The 21325-nt window shown below is 52.7% G+C and overlaps 1 protein-coding gene across 10 annotated transcripts in view; it reads left to right on the top strand.

Annotated features, from left to right (window-relative positions):
• The window catches only part of TYMP (thymidine phosphorylase), a 52407-nt gene extending 32228 nt beyond the window's left edge, over positions 1 to 20179 (top strand). For 7 of the 10 annotated variants that reach the window (XM_084808896.1, XM_084808893.1, XM_084808895.1 and 4 more), the window contains 7 exons: positions 3414 to 3512; positions 4788 to 4917; positions 7057 to 7175; positions 9214 to 9376; positions 13858 to 14088; positions 16427 to 16567; positions 18691 to 20179. In XM_084808896.1, coding sequence (XP_084665022.1) covers positions 3414 to 3512; positions 4788 to 4917; positions 7057 to 7175; positions 9214 to 9376; positions 13858 to 14088; positions 16427 to 16567; positions 18691 to 18869 — 1062 coding nt within the window. In that variant the 3' untranslated portion in view covers positions 18870 to 20179. Of the gene's footprint in view, positions 1 to 3413; positions 3513 to 4787; positions 4918 to 7056; positions 7176 to 9213; positions 9377 to 13857; positions 14089 to 16426; positions 16568 to 18123; positions 18274 to 18690 lie in introns of those variants that run through there. The other 3 variants (XM_084808897.1, XM_084808891.1, XM_084808899.1) reach the window with 2 other exon arrangements.
• Positions 20180 to 21325: the final 1146 nt, after the last annotated feature.

Raw genomic sequence — 21325 nt, forward strand, 5'->3', positions numbered from 1 at the left:
AATAGACAGTGGAGGTGAGGAATAGATTTAAGGGATTAGACCTGATAGACAGCGTGCCTGAGGAACTATGGACGGAGGTCCATAACAATGTTCAGGAGGCAGCAACTCAATCCATCCCAAAGAAAAAGAAATGCAAGAAAGCCAAGTGGCTGTCTGATGAGGCTTTACAAGTAGCTGAGGAAAGAAGGGAAGCGAAAAGCAAGGGAGAAAGGGGAAGATATATCCAACTGAATGCAGAGTTCCAGAGAATAGCAAGGACAGACAAGAAGGCCTTCTTAAATGAACAACGCAAAGAAATCGAGGAAAACAATAGAATGGGAAAGACTAGAGATCTCCTCAAGAAAACTGGAGATATCAAGGGAACGTTTTGTGCAAAGATGGGCATGATAAATGACAAAGAAGACAGGGACCTAACAGAAGCAGATGAGATTAAGAAGAGGTGGAAAGAATACACAGAAGAACTATACAGGAAAGATCTGAATGTCCCTGATAGCCATGATAGTGCGGTCACTGATCTTGAGCCGGACATTCTAGAGAGTGAAGTCAAGTGGGCCTTTGGAAGCATTAGTAACAACAAAGCTAGCGGAGATGACACTATTCCAGCTGAGCTATTGAAAATCCTAAAAGATGATGCTGTTAAAGTGCTGCACTCAATATGTCAACAAATTTGGAACACCCAACAGTGGCCGCAAGACTGGAAAAGGTCAGTTTACATTCCAGTTCCAAAGAAGGGCAATGCCAAAGAGTGTTCGAACTGCCGTACCATTGCGCTCATTTCACCTGCCAGCAAGGTTATACTCAAAATCCTACAGGCTAACTTCAGCAGCATGTGAACCGAGAACTACCGGAAGTACAAGCTGGGTTTCGAAGAGGCAGAGGAACTAGAGATCAAATCGCCAATATTCACTGCATCATGGAGAAAGCAAGAGAATTCCAGAAAAACGTCTATTTCTGCTTCATTGACTACGCTAAAGCCTTTGATTGTGTGCATCACAACAAACTGTGGCAAATTCTGAAAGAGATGGGGGTACCAGACCACCTTACCTGTCTCCTGAGAAACCTGTACGAGGTCAAGAAGCAACAGTAAGAACCAGACATGAAACAACCGATTGGTTCCAAATTGGGAAAGGAGTACGACAAGGCTGCATATTGTCACCCTGCTTATTTAACTTATATGCAGATTACATCATGAGCAACGCCGGGTTGGATGAATCACAGGCCGGAATTAAGATTGCCGGGAGAATTAACAACCTCAGATACGCAGACGATACCACCCTAATGGCAGAAAGCGAAGAGGATCTAAAGAGCCTCTTGTTGAGGGTGAAAGTGGAGAGTGCAAAAGCTGGTTTGAAATTCAACATTAAAAAAACTAAGATCATGGCATCTGGCCCTATCACTTCCTGGCATATAGAAGGGCAAGAAATGGAAGCAGTGACAGATTTTATTTTTTTCGGCTGCAAGATCACCGCAGACGGTGACTGTAGCCATGAATTTAAAAGACGCTTGCTCCTTGGGAGGAAAGCTATGGCAAACCTAGACAGCATAGTAAGAAGCAGAGACATCACCTTGCCGACAAAGGTCCATCTAATCAAAGCTATGGCTTTCCCAGTACTAATGTATGGCTGCGAGAGCTGGACTATAAGGAAGGCTGAGCGCCGAAGAATTGATGCTTTCGAACTGTGGTGCTGGAGAAGACTCTTTTGACCTCCTTGCAGTCCAGGGGGCTCATATCAGTCCATCCTAAAGGAAATCAACCCTGACTGCTCATTGGAAGGACAGATACTGAAGCTGAAGCTCAAATATTTTGGCCACCTAATGCGAAGAGAAAACTCCCTGGAAAAGACCCTGATGCTGGGAAAGATTGAAGGCCAAAGGAGAAGGGGACGGCAGGGGATGATATGGCTGGATAGCATCACCAATGCAATGAATATGGACTTGAGCACACTCCGGGAGAGAGCGCAGGACAGGAAGGCCTGGCGTGCTATGGCCCATGGGGTCACGAAGAGTCGGACACGACTAAACGACTGAACAACAACAAGCCCTCAATGCGGTCAGTTCAAATGCATCTTCCCATCTCCAGGGCTGAGTTGGGGGTCGGGTGGGGGAGCAATTCTGAAAGTCTGAAGCCGAAGTCTGAGGCTATGCCAGGTGCTGAGCTGCTGCCTTCAAAGAAGTCACCAAGAAGCCTCCCCCTCCCTGCATCTCCAAATCATTTTGCAGTTTTGAAAGAAGTGTGTTTCTCTCTCTCAAAAGGATGGATGCATGCACACATAAATGCTCACGTAGCACTTTTATGCACATTTTTAGAACAGAAGAGAACCTGCCTGATGCATGGTCGGGCAGCAACACTGATAGGCCCCGTGCATGGCGGGTGGTGGTGGTACAGTTTCCCAGAGTCCAGGGGTGGGGGGCTAGGATGAAAGCCCATTCCCAGGAGAAAACGGAGTGCTAAATAGGTCCATGCAGACTTATTTCCTTTATGTCCAACTCTTGTAAGATCTTGAGAGGTTGCTGAAGCTGATCAGAAGCCGTTTTAAAAAAGAACAAGGCACGTTTTGAACAGAGAGTGGTTCCTGGCCCGGGGGGCAGGGAGAGGTAGGTGCCTCCTTATCTGACATACTGTCTCAAGAGCTGCAAGTCCCAGAGTTCCTACTGGAGCCAGCAAGATGTAACAGCAGGAGGGAGGGGGAGAGGAGCCCCAGAATAAGAAGGGGCATTGAGTTCTCAGCGGTAGCTAGAGGGTGCCTGTGCTGCTGCTGCTGCTAATAGGGCTTGCAGGCCCTGGAATATATGGGAGTAAACAGTTTTAGAACAGCCGCCGCCAACCAGGCACCTTCCAGATGTGTTGGTCGACAGCTCTCATCATTCCTGGCCAGCGCGGCCATGATGGCTGGGGGTGATTGGTGCTGTCGTCCAAGACATCTGCAGGGCACCAGGCTGGGGAAGGCTGGCCTAGAAGAACAGGCACAAGATCCAGGGGAACAGAACAGCATCCCAAGGGCATCATATACCTTCAAGCCCAACTTCCCTGCCTGGCCAGAACTCCATCCTGAACTCCAAGAAGCCTAAGCAGCTTAAACAAAGGCAGCAAAAGGGAGCCAAGGGACACCAAACAGAGAAGGGGTGGGGTGAGGGGCTAAAATCTGCTCTTTGGATTTGGGGTTAAGGGGTGGAGTTTAAATCTGTCTCTCTCCTGGCTACTCAAATGGAGCCATTCATGTTCAAATGCTGGAAACAGTAAGCAGGAGCCAGAAGACCCAGTGGCCTTCGTGGCCTGGGCGGGGCGGGGCGGGGGCCTTCCTGCTTCCAGGAATAATGCTGTGCTCCCCTTCACCATCAGTTGCCAAGGGGATCACTCCCCCTGCCTGCCTCTCCCAATTTGGTGGCAGGAGTTTCCTCTTTCTTTTGACCAGGTGCCCATGATCAGTGGCCGAGGCCTGGGCCACACTGGCGGCACCCTGGACAAGCTGGAGTCTGTGCCTGGCTTCATGGTCTGCCAGAGCCCAGAGCAGGTGAGCTGCCCCACGCCGCAACAGTGGCGACCACGGGACCGGGGGCTTTGTTGGGGGTGCATGGCTGTCTGGATGGAGCAGCAGCGGGGGGCATGGCTGGTGCTTGACCATTGGCACTTTTGCCATCCCAGGCAGGAGAGGCCAGGGCATGTTGGTGGGCGCATGCTTGCTGACTGACTAATTGATATCTCACCCCCCCCAAATGGAACCCAATTTGGCTAACAATAAAAGACCAAGAATAAAATAAAACAAAACAAAGTAAAACAGTCATAAAAAAGCAAATAAATGAACAGCACAATTAAAAACACAACAGTGAAAGAAATAAATGGCACCAACCCCTTCACATGCAGAAGGTCCCACATCCATTCCCATGCATCTCCAGATGAAAGGGCCCCAGATATTTGGGCTGGGATGGGCCCTGGCGAGCTGCTGCCAGGATCTGGACCAAAGATCTGGCTCAACACAAGGCAGCTCCACACCCTCCACTACAGAAATGTCTCTAATCCGATCCGGGGCCTCATTGCACCTTGTTTGGAGGTTTTGGTGGAAAAGCTTGAGGAGAGCCATCGGCTGGGCATCTCTTAGACCAGGGCACAGAAACTCCAGACCACCTGGGTTCTAATCTGGCCGTCCGGGTTTCCCCAGATGCCATGCCCCTTTCCTGCGGCCCTCTGTGTTTTGGACAGAGAACACCCCAGTTGGGCTCTCCCAAGTACAAGACACAAGGGCTCTGCTCCTTGTTCACAGGTAGTCATGGAAAGACAGTGTGCTGTAGCAGTTAAGAACACAAGAGCCCTGCTGGATCAGACCAAGGGTCCATCCAGTCCAGCATTCTGTTCACACAGGGGCCAACCAGCTGCCCACAGGAAACCCACAAGCAGGACATCCTGCAACACATCCTCCCACCCATGTTCCCCAGCAACTGCTGTACCTGCTCGTTGCCTCTGATACTGTAGGTAGCACATAGCCATCAGGACCAGTAGCCACTGATAGCCTTCTCCTCTTCCACGAATTTGTCCAACCCCCTTTTAAAGCCATCCAAATGGGTGGCCATCCCCACATCTTGGAGTGTCGAGTCAGGACTGGGAAGGACCAGGTTCAAATCTCCACTTACCCAAGAAGCTCCCTGGGTGACCATTTCTCAGCCTAACGGAACAAAGGGCATTTAGTGCAGGAGACAGCGTCATGTAAAGAGCCCGCAAACTTCCGTGAAGGAGCCATCTCAATCGCAGGATAAAAGCTCAGTGTGAAGGAGCCCCCTTTGTCCCCCTGCAGATGAAGCAGATCCTGGAGACGGTTGGCTGCTGCATCGTGGAGCAGAGCCAAGAGCTGGTCCCAGCCGACAAGATCCTCTATGCCCTGAGAGATGTCACAGCTACTGTGGACAGCCTGCCGCTCATCACAGGTATGGGGTCAGATCCTGTCCTATAATGGCTGGTGCCGAGTCCCTTTGGGCTCCTTCTACTAAAACAGCACATACTGCTTGTATGTGCCTAACTTATTTGATTTTCCCGTTGTATTCTGTGCTTCCGGATGAGGCATTTATGGTGCCATCATCCTGCCTCATCTCCATTTTTATGATTATTTTTATCATCATCATTAATATTATTAAAATATTTCTTGGCCACCTTTTAAGGCAGAAGACCTCCCAAGGGGGTGCACAGCAATAAAATTCGTAGACTTTTTCAAGGGTCCTGAAGACCTCGTGTTCCATTTGTAGCCCTCCTGTGTTTTCCTCCAGCTCCTTCCGAGTTTTTTTAAACCACAGAAAATCCATTTAAGTGGGAGAGGCAAGATGGCTGCACAGTGTCTTTTGGTGGGTAGCACTGGGAGCCGTCCATCTGGAAGCTCCCCGAGTCTAGGTTTTAGAAATGCAGTTACAGCTCCTTAGCAGGCCAAGACTTTGACCGGCCGTGCAAGTTGAGCAAGTTAAACAGGGAAACGGTATCGGGTGCAAGGACATCAGTGCAATGTTGTGGGTTGTGGTATTACATCGACACAGGATTGCACTATTTTTCACCTACTTAGCACTGCTCAGGTGCATTGAGTGTATTGTGTCGTGTGACAGATATGCAGAGATGTATCCTTAGGCTTTCAAAACGTTATTGATAAAGTCTATCACTATAGGCTCCTATCAGGCAGTCTAGCTGTCATGGGATGACAGGTTCCTTTATGGATCAGTAACTAGATAAAGAACAGGAGGCAGAGTAGGAAAAAAATGGACAGTTCTCACAATGGAAGGAGGTAAAAACTGGGGTCCCCCCAAGGATAACTATTACGCCCTTTGTAACTGGTTCATAAATGATCTGGGATTAGGGATGAGCAGCGAGGTGGCCAAGTTTGCTGATGTCACCAAATTATTCAGGGTGGTGAAAACAAAAAGGAACAGTGAAGAACTCCAGAAGGATCTCTCCAAACTGGGGGAATGGGCAACAAATTGGCAAATGACCAAAAAAACTCTTAACTTCACATACATGCTGTTGGAATCTGAGCTTGCAGTGACTTACCAGGAAAGCGATCTTCGGGTCAACACACAAGAAGATCTCAACAGTTCAATGAAAACATCAATCCAGTGTCTGGTAGCTGTGGAAAAGCAAATTCCATGCTAGGGTTCATTAGGAAAGGGCTGAAAATAAAACTGCCAATACCGTAATGCCATCATACAAATCTATGGTGTAGCCACACTTGGAATACTGTGTACAGTTCTGTATACATTTTCAAAAGCATGTTGCAGAGCTGGAAAAAGTGCAGAAAGGGGCAACCAGAATGAACCAGAGGTTGGAACATCTTTTTTGAGAAGAAATGTTACAAGACTTGGGGCTTTTTAGCTTATAAAACTATGACTTAACCGGGGGGCGGGGGGTGGAGTGATAGAGGTGTACGCAACGAGGCATGGTGTGGAGGAAGTGGATACTTTCTCATAATACCAGAACCTGGGGTTGTCCAGTGAAGCTTAATGATGGGAGATGCAGGACAAATGAAAGCAAATACTACTTCACACAACACATTATTAATTTATGGACATGGCCACCACCAACTTAAAGCTGGCCTTAAAGCAGCTTAGGCAAATTCACAGACAAAGGGCTGCAGGATTGCCGTAGCCCACCATGAAGAAAGGGCAGTCCCACAGAACAGGATGTGTCCCTTTGCATCCAGGCATGAACTCCTCCCAAGGCTCTGTATCACCAAAGCAGCTCCCTCACACAGCGCAGTTAAACTATGGAATTCACTACCACAGGACGTAGTGATGGCCACCCATTTGGAAGGCATTAAAAGGGGGTTGGACAAATTCCTGGAGAAGGCTATCAATGGCTACTAGTCCTGATGGCCATGTGCTACCTCCAGGACCAGAGGCAGTGAGCCTATGTACACCAGTTGCTGGGGAACATGGGTGGGAGGGTGCTGTTGCCCTCATGCCCTGCTTGTGGGTTCCCAGTCAACAGGTGGTTGGCCACTGTGTGAACAGAGTGCTGGACTAGATGACCCTTGGTCTGATCCAGCAGGGCTCACCTCATGTTCTTACGTTCTCTTTCTTGGCTCACAGGTTCAATCCTGAGTAAGAAGGCTGCAGAGAATATCTCTGCCCTGGTGCTGGATGTGAAGTTCGGCAGTGCTGCCCTGTACCCCACCCTGGAAAGCGCCCAGCAGTTGGCACAAAGCCTGGTGAGTCAGCCAGGGGAGGGCAGCCACTGCTTCCAGCTCCATGGGTGCTGGAATGTGGGGCCGAATCCTCTTGCGGGGTGTGTGTGTGCTGGATCGCACAACCCCAAGGGAAGAATTTGGCTGTGTCAGGCTCTCCCCTGCTGGTACCCCGTGTTCCAATTAGTGCAAGAGACAGATTTCAATATCAGATGCTTCCATTTATCCACAGGGAGTGTAGGACTGGTGGCCTTTGGTGCAATTGGAGGTCTTTCGAGCCCCTAGCATGGCCTAACCCAGCTTTCCCCAGTGTGGCATCCTCCAGATGTGTTGGACTGCAATTGTGAAGCCACAGGGCTTTTAGAATGCATGCACCCTAATTCTAGGGCTGTGCACTGCTTTGGAGCCAAGACCGAATCCTGAAGCAAATGGAGGGGGGGCTTCAGGGGAGCTTCGCTGAGCTCCTAAGCAGGTGAGGATAGCCCCGAAGCACCTTGGGGCATCTGGGAGAGTCAGAGCTATTCTGAAGCCCAGGAAGCCTGTCTGTAAAATGTATCAACTTGAGAAAGATCAGGAAGGGGGGTGGAGGGGGGCCGAGGGGGAAGGGGAGAGGAGGAGGAGGGAGGGTGAGCCTTGGCGAGCAGCAGATCTAGTGCCAAGTGAGGGCTGACCGCAGCTCCACAGTCCCGATCAGCGACAGTGGCGGAGGAGGGCGGGGGAGTGCCGCATATAGCAGGCGACGGCCGGTCGGCTTCCGTTTCGCTGCGAGAGAGAGCCGGCTGGCGAGATCTGCGTGGCGGCGCGTTCCCCTGCAGCTGCGCTCGCCATCCTTCTTCCCTGCCACCCATCCCTTCTCAGCTCAGCTGCTCCTATTTGTCTTCCCTCTCTTTCTTTTCTAGATCCTTTCTTTTAAAAAAACACCAAAAACCAACCCTTCAAAAAGTACATTCCTGGCCTTGTTCTTTGGCTCCCCTTGCCCCACCCTTCTTAATTCCTGTATTCCTTCCCTTCCCATTTCAACTCTTCTTTCTAAAAAAAATACAGCTTCTCCCCCCAGACCCCATTCTCTTCTGTTAGGCTCTACAGCGCTCTCCCTCCGCCCCCCAGCTTGTAAGTAGTTTTTCTTCCTGTATCTCCTTTTCTTCTGCTCTTGTGTGCGTGCATGCTGTGTGTGTGTGTGTGAGCCAGGCTGGCTTGCCCCCAGTCCATTAGCGCATCCTGGTCCAGGGCAGCAGCGTGTGGGGCCAGGCACAGTGCCCGGAGGTCCTGGTCGAGGGGGTGGGCGCAGGCAGCGCAGCCCGGCAAGAGGAGCAGCGTCTCCTCCTGCTGTGTCGGAAGAGGGGGCCTGCTGCGCCCCTCCCCGGAGCTGCCCCGTTTCCCCAGGCAACGTGCCTTCCATCCAGCCACAGGGAGCCTGCCGTCATCCAGTGCAAAGCTGAATGGGTAGGTGCTGGGGACAGGGGCTATTTGCACTTTAAAAAGCCTACAGAGATTTGGGACAGTGCCTCCTCCTAATCACCTCCAACACCCAACCTCCCTCCCTTTTGATATTACCTTTGGTTTGTTTCTTGAAAAAAGCACTTTTTACCTGCACCTAGCACAAAAACTACTGGCCCAAACTGTCTTGAGGTTTGGCAGGCTCAGTCACCTCTACTGAGGCTGCCAGGTACCCAGATTTCATGTATTTATCATAAAAACAGAAAAGATTATGGTTGTTTCTGTTTTCCAGTGCAAATTAGTGGGAAAATATAAAATCTGAATAATTCGGGTATCCGAATCTTGCTTTGGATCCAAATCTGAAGGGAATTGGATCAGGTCCAAATTGGTCCAAAGTAAAGCAGGGGCAATTCAGAAGGTCCAAATCGGCATCTGAAGTGAATCGGGGGGCTGTGCACTGCCCTGCCTAATTCTGTTCCGATGTCTGTCCTGCAACCAGCTCCAAAGCCCTCAGACAGAGCCCTACTCCCTCAACCTCCCTACCAATGGGAGGGTTGAACATGCTGCTTTCTTCCTGCACCAAACATGGATGTTCCACCTGAGGTTCTCTCTCTCTCTCTCTCAGATGTCCGTTGGGACCCAGCTCAAGATCAGCACAGCCGCAGTGCTCAGCAGGATGGATGGGCCCCTGGGATGCCGAGTAGGTCACTCCTTGGAGGTGCTCGAATCCTTGGAATGCCTGGAAGGACGAGGCCCTGCGGATCTCCGTGAGCTGGTGACCACGCTAGGTCTGCACTGGTGGGCGCCCTCGTGGCATTCATTACCTATGAATGGGGCTGTGTCCTGCTCTTTGGACAACTGCCTCTCGTTGTGATGTGTGCGGGCGTGTGTGGGGGGGCCAGCGGCAAGGGCAGGCCTGGCTGGGCACCTGCTGAGGGCCCACAACCCAGCAGGGGCCACTGACAAGAGCCCCCAGAGTGGCTCCTCCTCTTCCCCAGCGCAGCTGGCTTGTTCCCCTGCCTCTTGCTCTGGCCCAGACAACGGCAGGGTGAGGAGGAGCCGGAGAGGCCACGGCCTACTTCCTCCCTTCCTGTCAAGCAAGCAAGTGGGAGCGAGGAGGAGGAGGAGGAGGAGCAGTGGGTGACCAGGGCGCGGGGAAGGCGGACTCCCGGGGGGGGGCATGGAGGGGGTCTGGCCCAAGGGCCCTCCGAGGCCTGGAACAGGCACCGCAGACATCCAAGTGTGAGGGAGAGGTGGGAAGGTGCCTTGCCTGGTGTGGCAAGTTCAGTTGAGCCCGCCAGGGCCCGGCCTCCTGGGGTTTCTCTCCAACAGCATCCGGTCTCTTCGTCTGGACAAATCCTGGGAGAGAGGCCAGGCCATGGTTCCCTCCTCTGGATCTGCAGCAGGGGCAACATGCTCGAGGTCACTCGTGCCGCAGTTGCTGGGTGCAACTGTAGGCGAGAGCTGCTGTTTTGCCTTCCTGTCCTGCTTGTGGGCTTCCCGTTGGGGCATCTGGCTGGCCTCTGTGAGGAACAGGATGCTGGGCGAGATGGGCCACTGGTCTGGTCCGGCGGCAGGGCTCTCCTACTGTCCTACATTTGGATGAGTTGCTGCTAAGGCTCCTTTCACCCACTTAAACCATCTTCTCCACACAAACCTATTCATGCTGCCTCCTTAGTCCAGCGCCTCGGCCTTTAGCACTGTCCAGGTGCTCCTGTGCGCACTCAGGGGACACAGATAACGAGCACTTCCAGAGGAATACTGTGTTAGGGCACAATCCTATGCATGTTCAGATAGAAAAGCATCCTGCAGTTCCCAGCATTTCCCAGCAAGCGTGGGGATTGCTCCTAAACATGCATAGGATTGCAGTAAAATCAACAGTCTTGTGAAATGCAAACAGTACAGCCTCTGACAATTCAATTAGAGCTTAAAGGTATGCAAAATATGCATAGTTACCTTTCACAACAGCAGTAATTGGTGACAACATAATCATTGTAGCATTGCTAAGCAAATTAACACCTGTAGTGGGACAGGAAACCATTGTCTCTATTCAGGCTCAAACAAGTAGAATTAAATATAAATATTAGTTCTTACTCAACTATTTCATGCTAAAGTCTCTTTGAAAGTCCTCTCGGAGAACAAATTCTCCAGTTAGCGGTGAAACAGTGCATGGAGAAGCCGCAACCCTGCCATACATGTGTTCATTTGCACTGTGCTTGTGTGTCTGGAACCTGTTTCTCTGTTGTTGTTGTTCAATTGTTAAGTCATGTCTGACTGTTCGTGACCCCATGGGCCATAGCACACCAGGCCTTCCTGTCCTGCGCTCTCTCCCGGAGCGTGCTCAAGTCCATATTCATTGCATCGGTGATGCTATCCAGCCATCTCATCCTCTGCCATCCCCTTCTCCTTTTGCCTTCAATCTTTCCCAACATCAGGGTCTTTTCCAGGGAGTTTCCTCTTCGCATTAGGTGGTCAAAATATTTGAGCTTCAGCTTCAGTATCTGTCCTTCCAATGAGCACTCAGGGTTGATTTCCTTTAGGATGGACTGATTTGACCTCCTTGCAGTCCAGGGGACTCGTAAGAGTCTTCTCCAGCACCACAGTTCGAAAGCATCGATTCTTCGGCGCTCAGGTTTCCTTATAGTCCAGCTCTCACAGCCATACGTTGCTACTGGGAAAACCATAGCTTTGATTATACGAACCTTTGTCGGCAAGGTGATGTCTCTGCTTCTTACTATGCTGTCTAGGTGTGCCATAGCTTTCCTCCCAAGGAGCAAGCGTCTTTTAATTTCATGGCTACAGTCACCGTCTGCGGTGATCTTGGAGCCCAAGAAAGTAAAATCTGTCACTGCTTCCATTTCTTCCCCTTTCATATGCCAGGAAGTGATGAGGCCAGATGCCATGATCTTCATTTTTTTAATGTTGAGTTTCAAACCAGCTTTTGCACTTCTAAACCCCGCTTGTACTTCCGGTAGTTCTCAGTTCACATGCTGCTGAAGCCTAGCTTGTAGGATTTTGAGCATAACCTTGCTGGCATTTGAAATGAGCACAATTGTGCGGTAGTTTGAACACTCTTTGGCGTTGCCCTTCTTTGGAATTGGAATGTAAACTGACCTTTTCCAGTCTTGTGGCCACTGTTGAGTGTTCCAAATGTGTTGGCATATTGAGTGCAGCACTTTAACAGCATCATCTTTTAGGATTTTAAATAGCTCAGCTGGAATACTGTCATCTCCGCTAGCTTTGTTGTTAGCAACGCTTCCTAAGGCCCACTTGACTTCACTCTCTAGGATGTCCGGCTCATGTTCAGTGACCGCACTATCATGGCTATCAGGGACATTTAAGATCTTTCCTGTATAGTTCTTCTGTGTATTCTTTCCACCTCTTCTTAATCTCATCTGTTTCTGTTAGGTCCCTGCCTGCTTTGTCCTTTATCATGCCCGTCTTTGCCCAAAACGTTCCCTTGAGATCTCCGATTTTCTTGAAAAGATCTCTAGTCTTTCCCATTCTGTTGTTTTCGATTTCTTTGCGTTGTTCATGTAAGAAGGCCTTCTTGTCTCTCCTTGCTATTCTCTGGAACTCTGCATTCAGTTGGATATATCTTCCCTTTTCTCCCTTGCTTTTCGCTTCCCTTCTTTCCTCAGCTACTTGTAAAGCCTCATCAGACAGCCACTTGGCTTTCTTGCATTTCTTTTTCTTTGGGATGGATTGAGTTGCTGTCTCCTGAACAATGTTATGGACCTCCGTCCATAGTTCCTCAGGCACGCTGTCTATCAGGTCTCATCCCTTAAATCTATTCCTCACCTCCACTGTCTATTCATAAGGGATATGATTGAGGTCATACCTGAATGGTTTAGTGGTTTTCCCTACGTTCTTCAATTTCAGCCGAAATTTTGCAAGAAGCAGCTCATGATCTGAGCCACAGTCAGCTCCAGGTCTTGTTTTGACTGACTGTATGGAGCTTCTCCATCTTTGGCTGCAAAGTACATAATCAATCTGGTTTCGATATTGACCATCTGGTGATGTCCATGTGTAGTCGCCTCTTGTGCTGTTGGAAAACCGTGTTTGCTATGATCAGCGTGTTCTCTTGGCAAAACTCTATTAGCCTTTGTCCATGTCGACTACTGTGTGTGGCCAGGCTGCTTTCTGCTGGGTCCCCGGAATGAACATACATTCCCCAGTAGGTAGCAATGTCTGAACAGTGCCAAAGTTACACCTGACTGGGCCCAAAGTATTTATGTATCGTAAGTTGTATAAATGATTTATTTAGTCATGTATTATTATTTGTTGTTGTTATTACTGCTATTTCTACCATCTTTGTTACCTGCTTTTTCACGGGTCACAAAGATATGTACAACATAGTAAAAGTACACACAGTACGAAACATTCATGTGACAGCAACTTCACTAACTTCCATTCATTTATGTGACCGCAACTTCACCAACTTTATCCCTCCCCTGAACAGTTTTAATCATTCCAGGAGGCCCGGGATGACAAAACCCAGGAATCCCTCGCTCTAGCATGTGTATGTAGCAGCCCTTCCCAGTATCTTGGAAAAATGAGCGATTGGAGGGTGTGATCTACTCGGGGTCCAGCATGTGATCCCAATCCCACATTTGTTCTTGTAATGGGGGGCACCTGCTGCAGACTGGCAGGTGGGAGCGCTCAGCTCCGCCATGGCCCGCAGGTCTGTCCTGCAACAGCGCCCCCGCCCCGGGATCACTTCCAGCTTCGGCCCAGACCAACACCTCCAAGAAGGCCCTGGCCGCGCCGCGGAGGGGCTTCCGCGCAGGCCGGCCGGCCGGCCGGCCCGAGCACTCAGTCAGAAGGCCTCGGGCCGCCGCCCGTCGGTCTTTCCCCCTCGTGGCCTTTCCCGGCGGGAAGCGAAGGGGAAACTTCGGGCGGCGCCGGCTCCGCCTGCCGGGCGGCGCCGCGGGCTCGCTGGGGTTTCCGAGCTGTGCGGGGAGCCGCGAGCGCGGCGCGGGGGCTGCGGGCGAAGGGCGGGCGGGCGGCTGGGCTCGAGGCCGCCGGCTCCTGCAGCCACCCCGGCCGCCACGCAGCGGGCCCGGCGCGCCGCCCCGCCGCCGGGGCAAGGCGCCGGCGCGCTGGACGCCTCGCCGGCCCGCCCGCGCTCCCCCGCGGAGGCCTCCCGCCAGCCCCGGCGGGGCCACAGGGCCACGGGCGGGGCCCGCAGCCGGCCGCTGGAAGGGGCCTGCGCGGGAGGCGGCCGCGCCGCGCAGAGCCTGACGCCCGCCCGCCGTCTGTCCCGCAGGAGGCGCCTTGCTGTGGCAGTGCGGGAGCGCCGGCTCGCCGCCGGAGGGCGCCGCCCGCGTCGCCCGGGCCCTGGACGACGGCTCCGCCCGGCGCACCTTCCAGGCGCTGCTGCAGGCGCAGGGCGTGGCGGCCGCCGCGGCGCGCGCGCTGTGCGCGGGGACGGAGGCGCAGCGCCTGCGGGTGCTGCGGCGCGCCCGCGCCCAGGAGGAGCTGGCGGCGCAGCGCGACGGTAAGCACGGAGGCCGGCGCGGGGGGCGGGGACCCGCCGGGCCTCGGCCGCGGCCAGCGCCGGCGCGCTCTTCGAGGCGGGCCGCGCGCCCCTCTGCGCGGGGGCGGCGGATGCGCCGAGGGCAGCCGCGCGGCGGGGCTCGGCCGGGGCCGGGGCGAGCGGCTTCTGCCTCGGCCTCGCGCGCGCCTGGGGCGCTTTTCCCGGCCGGGCAAGCGTTGGTTTTCAGCGGGGAGACGGTGTGGGGTGCGAGGAGAGGCGACGCGCCTGCTGCGCCCCGCCGGATCGCCCCTCTTGCACACGGCCGTGCCCGCAACCCTCTGAAGGGGAGGCGCGCGCCCGCCCGCCCGCGGGGCCGTGGCCGCTCGGCCCCAGTTCTCTCTCCGTTCAAGCTGTGAAATGAGCTGCCCCCCCCCGCCCCAGCAGAACCTGGGCCCCCGGCCCCACTCCTTCAGGGCAGCGGGCCCTTCGGGAAGAGGAGCGCCATGGCTGAGAAGGGGGGGGGTTAGTCCCCGGCTCCCCTCTGGAGACTCCCCAGGCAAAAGGCTGTTTGACACAACAATGGCTGCAGACAGCCCAGACTCCTAACCGCACATCTTGGAGGATGATCCAGAAAGAGATGGGGTATCGCCTGCCAGGAGGTTCTCCTGCACAAGACCCACTGAAAGGAATGGCTGCTGTGCAGGAGAGCTGCCTTGCCAGATACGCCTAAAGAGTTTTTGGCGGGCAGATGCAGACAGGCGCTTTTGTGCACTTGATTCCATGTAGCTTTTGTCCGCCATCAGACTGACCTGGGGCTCTTGCCCCGAGGTGTGTTTGATTCTTTTTCCTGGAATGAAAACAGAGCCCGCAATTCCTTAGTGCTGAATCATGAGATGAGATTGTGCCATTGGCAGGGCTTAAGGTTCGTAAAACAGCCAGGTGGTGTATCTGCTTGATTGTTGTTTCTGTGAAAAGAAATTGGCAGACGAGATTAACCAGGTACCCAGGTGAACAGGTGCACAGCTGGAATTGACACAAATTCCTTGCTAAAAGGGCAAGAGAGGAAAATGCTTGGATAAGGAGGAGAGGGTGGGCGATAGCCAGGAAGAGGAAAAGTGCACGATGTCTTGCATCTCTCGAGGCGGGCACTGGCTTTTGCACAGAACAGTAAGAAGTAGGTTGCAGACAGTGTCTGCGGATCAGTGTAACAAGCATACCATGAGGCACGTTGGAGCAACCCACCCCCACTTCATCATAGACACAAATTCTTGGTTGGGGCGGGGGAGGTCTACTCAGGGCTACTAGTCATGATGGCTATGTGGAACTTCCCCTTTCAGAGGCAATTTGCCACTGAATAAAAGTTGCTGGGGAGTGGGAGAAGTCCATTACCGTCATGCCCTATTTTGGGGCTTCTGAGAGATACCAGTTTTGCCACAATGGCAAGAAGGAGACTGGATGAGATGGAACATAAGAAGAGCCTGAAGCTGGATCAGACCAAAGGCCTCTCTAGTCCAGCATGTTCTGTTCCTACAGTGGCCAACCCGCTGCCCCTATGGCAAGCCCACAAGTAGGACACGAGCGCCCTCCCGCTACTCACGTTCCACCGCAATTGGTATTGAGAGATGTCCTGCCTCTGATGCTGGAGGGAATATACAGCCACCAGTGACTAGCCACTGAGTGCCCCCTCCTCCATGAATGTGTCTGCTCCTAGGAGAAGGGGCCAGCAGAGGATGAGATGGCTAGATAGCATCACCGATGCAATGAATATGGACTTGAGCACACTCCGGGAGAGAGCGCAGCACAGGAAGGCCTGGCGTGCTATGGTCCATGGGGTCACGAAGAGTCGGACACGACTGAACAGCAGCAACAACAACAACAAGCTGGTGGCCACCAGTACATCTTGTTGCAGTGCATTCCACAGCTTAGCTCTGCCCTGCGTGAAGAAGCCCTTTCTTCTGTCTTTCTTGAATCCCCCACCATTCAGTTTCTCGCGATGAACCTGGGTTCTAGTATTATGAGATGGAGAAAACCTCTCCCTATCCACACCGTGCAGAATTTTCTTCACCTCTGTCGTGCTCCACACCAAGAGGAAAGGGTTTGCAGTGGGGCTGGGGTTGCTCCTTTTCCTCCCAGAGCCCATCTCCCTCATGCCTCTTCTGAGAGGGGTGGGGGTGGGGGGCTGCCTTCTTCCACCAGCGGCAGATGCTTTCAAGGGAGGCAGTTGTGCACCCATCACTGCAGATCCATCGCCCCAGTCTTCTCTGCCTCAAGACTCCTTGCTGCCCTGCCCTTCCTGCCCATGCTGGCTGGGAGGTGGCGGTGGCCTTTGGCCAACTGTCCTCCTGTCCTTCCTCCACAGGGGTTGTTCAGCAGATTCTCGCCTTGCCCATCGCTTGGGTGCTACATGGCTTGGGAGCTGGCCGCACCCAGAAGGGGCAAGCGATCAACCACCGGGTGGGTGCTGAGCTGCTGCTCTCCGTGGGGCAGCGAGTGAAGAAAGGTAACAGCCTGCAATGCACTGGGGGCGGGGGGCTGTGATCCACCAGGAGGTCAAGTGGGAGTTTTGCCATCTTTTCAGGACCCAGAACACAAGTGCTGCCCAGTCTAAAATGCACAGCCCAACCTTCCACATGGCTGTGACTGAGCAGACTAGAAGTGCTGAGCCAGCATTTCTCATCTGCTGAACTCCAGACCTGCAGGGTGGATCTGGTTGGACCCCAGTGACATCACTTGAAGGGCGACAGGCTCTGACCCCTTCCCCTCTGTGAGCCTGCAGACCGCTCTCTGCACCCCACCCACCTGCTTCCCTGATGGAGAGCAGGTCCTCTCTCCCTCCAGTGCCTGGGTCACTGTGCAGCAGCACTCCGGACGCTGGGGAGGAAGGGAACCCCCTCTCTCTGGCCTGCCTGACACTGGAGGAGGAGGAAAGCAAGAGCAGGGGAGGGAAGGGGCATGGAGGCTCCTGGGCGGGAGTGGTTTCCGTTTTTCTCTAGCTCAGATAAAGTCCAAGCCAGAGAAGAACTCTGGGGTTGTAGCATGTGCCTTCATATTGAGTTGCTGAGGTTTGTGTTTCAAGCCAAGGTGTACGAATTTCAGCAAGTTCTCTGATGCGAAGCATGTGTCTTGCCACTGAGTTATGGCTCCTCCAGTGTTAGCGACCTCTGTCCTACCCCTCGTGGGCTGCTTCCAGCAATCACACTGGTATGTGGCCGGCAAACAGGTCAGCAGTTGATCAGGAAAACGGGAGGCTGCAGCCCCCAAGGGAGCGGCATGTAACTAATATTCAGAGCCCAAGCGCAGTAGCTGGAGTCTTTAACCAGGCTGATGTGGTTAAAATCCCACAGCAGGTCCTTCTGCTCTAGGCCTTTCCTGGTGCAGTCAGCTTGGGCAACCATCCCAGAGCTGCCGTTGTTTTCGTTCTTCCACTGTAGCTCTTAAGAATGCTGGTGGGGCTCTGCCACATGCGACAGGGCTGCCTCCACCTGCTTGTTACACAGAAGGCCCCAGATTCAGCCCCCATCATCTTCGGATAAAAGGGTCTCAGGGAGCAGGTGACAAGAGAGACCCTTCTCTGCCTCAGACCCTGCAGAGCCAGTCAGTGCAGATCTAGGTGGACACCCAGATTTGGCCTGGAACTAATTAAGGGTAGGGGCCATAGCTCAGTGTGATGGAGCACCTGCTTTGCATGGAGAAGGTCCCTGGTTCGACCCCTGGCTTCTCCAGGTCTGCAACCCTTGAGAGCTGCTGCCAGTCATGTCAACAGTACTGGGCTAGATGGACCAATGGGCTGACTCAGTATAAGGCAGCTTCCTACATTCCTAAGCATTTCTGATGTTCCTGCCTCTGGCTGTCAAACGCCACCTTCCTCCATCCAAGTGTCCTCCCAGCAGAGGAAGAGGTGCTACTTTTCTTGGACACACCAAAGTCGGCAATAAAGTCCCTAGCTAGGCACAGATGTCCATAAGCTCAGGAAAGCATTTGCCCCAGGAGTTGTGGCCTTCTGCTCACAGGGGATTGGCTTCTGTGCTTTCCTTACCCTCCTTCTGTTCCTCGTAGGGCCATCACGTGCAGCCAACAAGCACGCGTGCCGTGGAGATGGGGACCATTACTGCGCACCCTCCTTCTGCTAGGCCTGCTCTTCCACCAGTATATGCAGTGCTCTTTCGTGTGCCAAGCCCGGTACAATTCTAAACAGTCGGCACAACATGACCCTATGCAGAGTTGTTTCCCCAATAATGCAGCAAACGTTACCGCTGTTATTGTAGTTATTGTTGAACTGGGCATTCTGCAAAATCTGTGCACAAAAGACAGAGGCTGCCTAGGCTGGATAAATCGGGGGGGGGGGGGTCAGTTTGCAGGCCCCAGTGAGGGTGGTGGTTGGGCAACATGATGGCATCCTGAGCTGGCCACCATTTTAAAACAGGAAGCTACGGGTCACCATCATCTTGATTCCTAACTGCATTTAATGAGTTGGTGCTAAAATCAAAGGAGGAATGCCACCTCCCCACCCCTCAAGGACCACTTTCCCTTCTCTTCCTACCATTAATTTCCCATTATCCTTCTCAGTAGCCCTCAGAGGGAGACAGGTAGATCACAGCAAACATTATTTTCCCTCTCTTCTAGGATCTCCATGGATCAGGATCCACTATGAAAGCCCCGAATTGAGCGATGCTGATCGACGCAGCTTGCAAGGGGCCCTGATTCTGGAAGACTCGGAGCCTTTCACTCCCGGCTTAAAAGTGGTGAAGACAATTCTCCCGCAAACACGTCCAGAAGTGACGGGGTTGGTGGGGGGGAAATGAGGCCTTCCTGAGCAACAGCAGGGCTTGGAGGACTAAACAGAAGAACTCCAGTGAACCCTGGCTTCACCGCTTGGATGGCCTACAACAGGGCACTTGGCATTTTTTTCCAGGCCTGAAGGCATATTTGTCCTCAGTCATTTGAGCCCCCACACACTTATTTTTGGGATTCCCTCTTTTCTTGTCTCCCCTTCCAGGTTTCCCACACCCATGGACTGAGCACCATTTCATTTTTTACTGAACCCCAGTTAAGCAGGGTGAGAAAATGTGACTTTTGCAATATCCCACTGGTCTTTCCCATAAACAGGTAGAATTAAATGCTATCTCGCAACCTTTTGTGTGTTCCCAAATTGAGTTGCCAAGATAACATGAACCCAGGAGCAGAGGGCACATTTGAAAGGGGAAGGGAATCGGGAAGCAATGCTGAGGGGCACTTAAACCCTCCTGCACCTGCCGATTCTTCCTTGCCAGTGCCCCCGTAAGGCTGTCATCTTCTCAGCTGGGCTTTCTTCTGGTTTCTGAGCTCAGCTGGGGTGGGTGGTGGGGCAGAGACTTTGGAACAGCAATGGAGAGCTCAGTGGAAACATCAGCCTTATGGGCCAGTTCAGGGGTAACCATTGTGGCCTAATTAGTCATGCTTTTACCTACCTGGTTGGGTGCTATGGGAAACTGATGCTGAACTCACTGGACCTTTGGTGTGATCACACAGGGCTGAGCTTAGGTTCTTATGGACTTGTTCTCTTTTACTTTATAAAGGACATACATGGCGCTAAATAAACAAATGCATAAATTGTACCTCTTCTGTGCATCTGCTCTTTTATGGGGAGGAGGAAGATGCAGAGATGCATGCCCCTGCTGTGCTACTCACAGGGATGACAAAGTGCTAGATTTCTCCGTGGTCTCCTATGAGCAGCTGTCACTATCTCCTTCCACACTAGCCATTAGCTCTGGAATGGTTCTCATTTGTTCATTCACTTAGGATGGAGCATCCAGAATCTTGTATTCCAGTGTTGCCTTGGTTACCGTTCCCATCTTTTTAAAGGTATTGTATTTTTTCTGACTTTCACAGTGCCAGTCCGTCCTGTGTGGACTGGTAAAGCCCTGTTGATGCACCAGACAGGAGTGAGGGTGAGCCCACTGGGGATGTCATTGGGGACTCCCCAGCTTTCTGTATTACTTACTCTGCATGTCCTGGTTTTGCTGCCAGTTGCCAACTTCTGCCAGCCAGTCCTTCCCCTAGATTTGCAATTTTGTCTCCCGTTGTTTTAAATGTTTCATTTTTGCACAAGTAGGCTAATAATATTTTTAAAGCCAACATTTAGTTAGTTTTCTGATTGTCTTTCCATTTGTTATGTTTTAAAATGTGTCTTTAACTGGAGCATGTACTGGAGGTTGGGCCCGAAGGGCAGTCTGGGGATTCTGCTCGTGTACCGTCCACCCCGCTGCACGACTGACTCCCTGGCCGAGGTGCTGGAGGTGGTCTCTGATGTGCGAGTGCAGTCCCCTAACTTATTGGTGTTGGGGGACTTAAACGTACATTCGGAAGCCATCCTCACAGGAGCACCTTGGGACTTCATGGAGACCATGGCCTCCTGGGAGCTGCACCATATTCTAACTGGGCCCACCCATGTAGCCGGTCATGCGCTAGACCTTGTGTTTGTTTCTGGAGAAGCGGGGAGTGATCTGGAAGTCGGGGGTATATCCACCACCCCCTTGTCATGGTCAGATCACTATCTGGTGACGTTGGACTTCTCGGTTCCACAACCCCTCCGCAGGGGTGGAGGACCCATTAAAATGGTCCGCCCCAGGCGTCTTATGGATCCAAATGGATTCCTGAACGCGCTTGGGGATTCTCTGGGGCACACCAACGGCCACTCGGTCAAGACCCTGGTGGGTGGCTGGAATGCCGCAATCACTGGGGCATTAGATCAGGTGGCTCCGAAACGCCCTCTCCCCCTGAACAGGGCTCGGACTGCACCATGGTTCAATCCGCAGTTACGAGCTCTGAAACAGGAGGTGAGACGGCTAGAGCGCCGGTGGCGGAAGTCTCGCTCCAAAGATGATCAGACACGGGCTAGAGCTGCATCTTCAGCCTATCACGTGGCGGTGAAGGCAGCAAAAAAGGAATATTATGCTGCCTCCATTGCGTCTGCAGAGTGCTCTCCCAGGAGGCTGTTCCAAGTGGTCCGGAGCCTGGTCGGTCCTGTGGCTCCGGAACCAGTGGAGCATTCTAAGGCCTCCTGTGGGGCCTTGGCAAGGCATTTTGCAGATAAAATTGATCAGATTAGGTGTGTTACTCTGCATGCTGTGGATACAGTTAGTGAGCAAGAGGCGGCCTGTGGCAAACCAGTTTTGTGGGATTGGTTCCAGCTTCTTCCTCCTGATGAAGTGGACAAGGTGCTTTCATCTGTAAGGCCAACCACCTGCTTACTTGATCCTTGCCCATCTTGGCTCATTAT

Source organism: Heloderma suspectum, chromosome 7, assembly GCF_057233095.1.
Source record: "Heloderma suspectum isolate Gila_16-S chromosome 7, 16-S_ref, whole genome shotgun sequence".
NCBI classification, from domain to species: Eukaryota; Metazoa; Chordata; class Lepidosauria; order Squamata; family Helodermatidae; genus Heloderma; species Heloderma suspectum.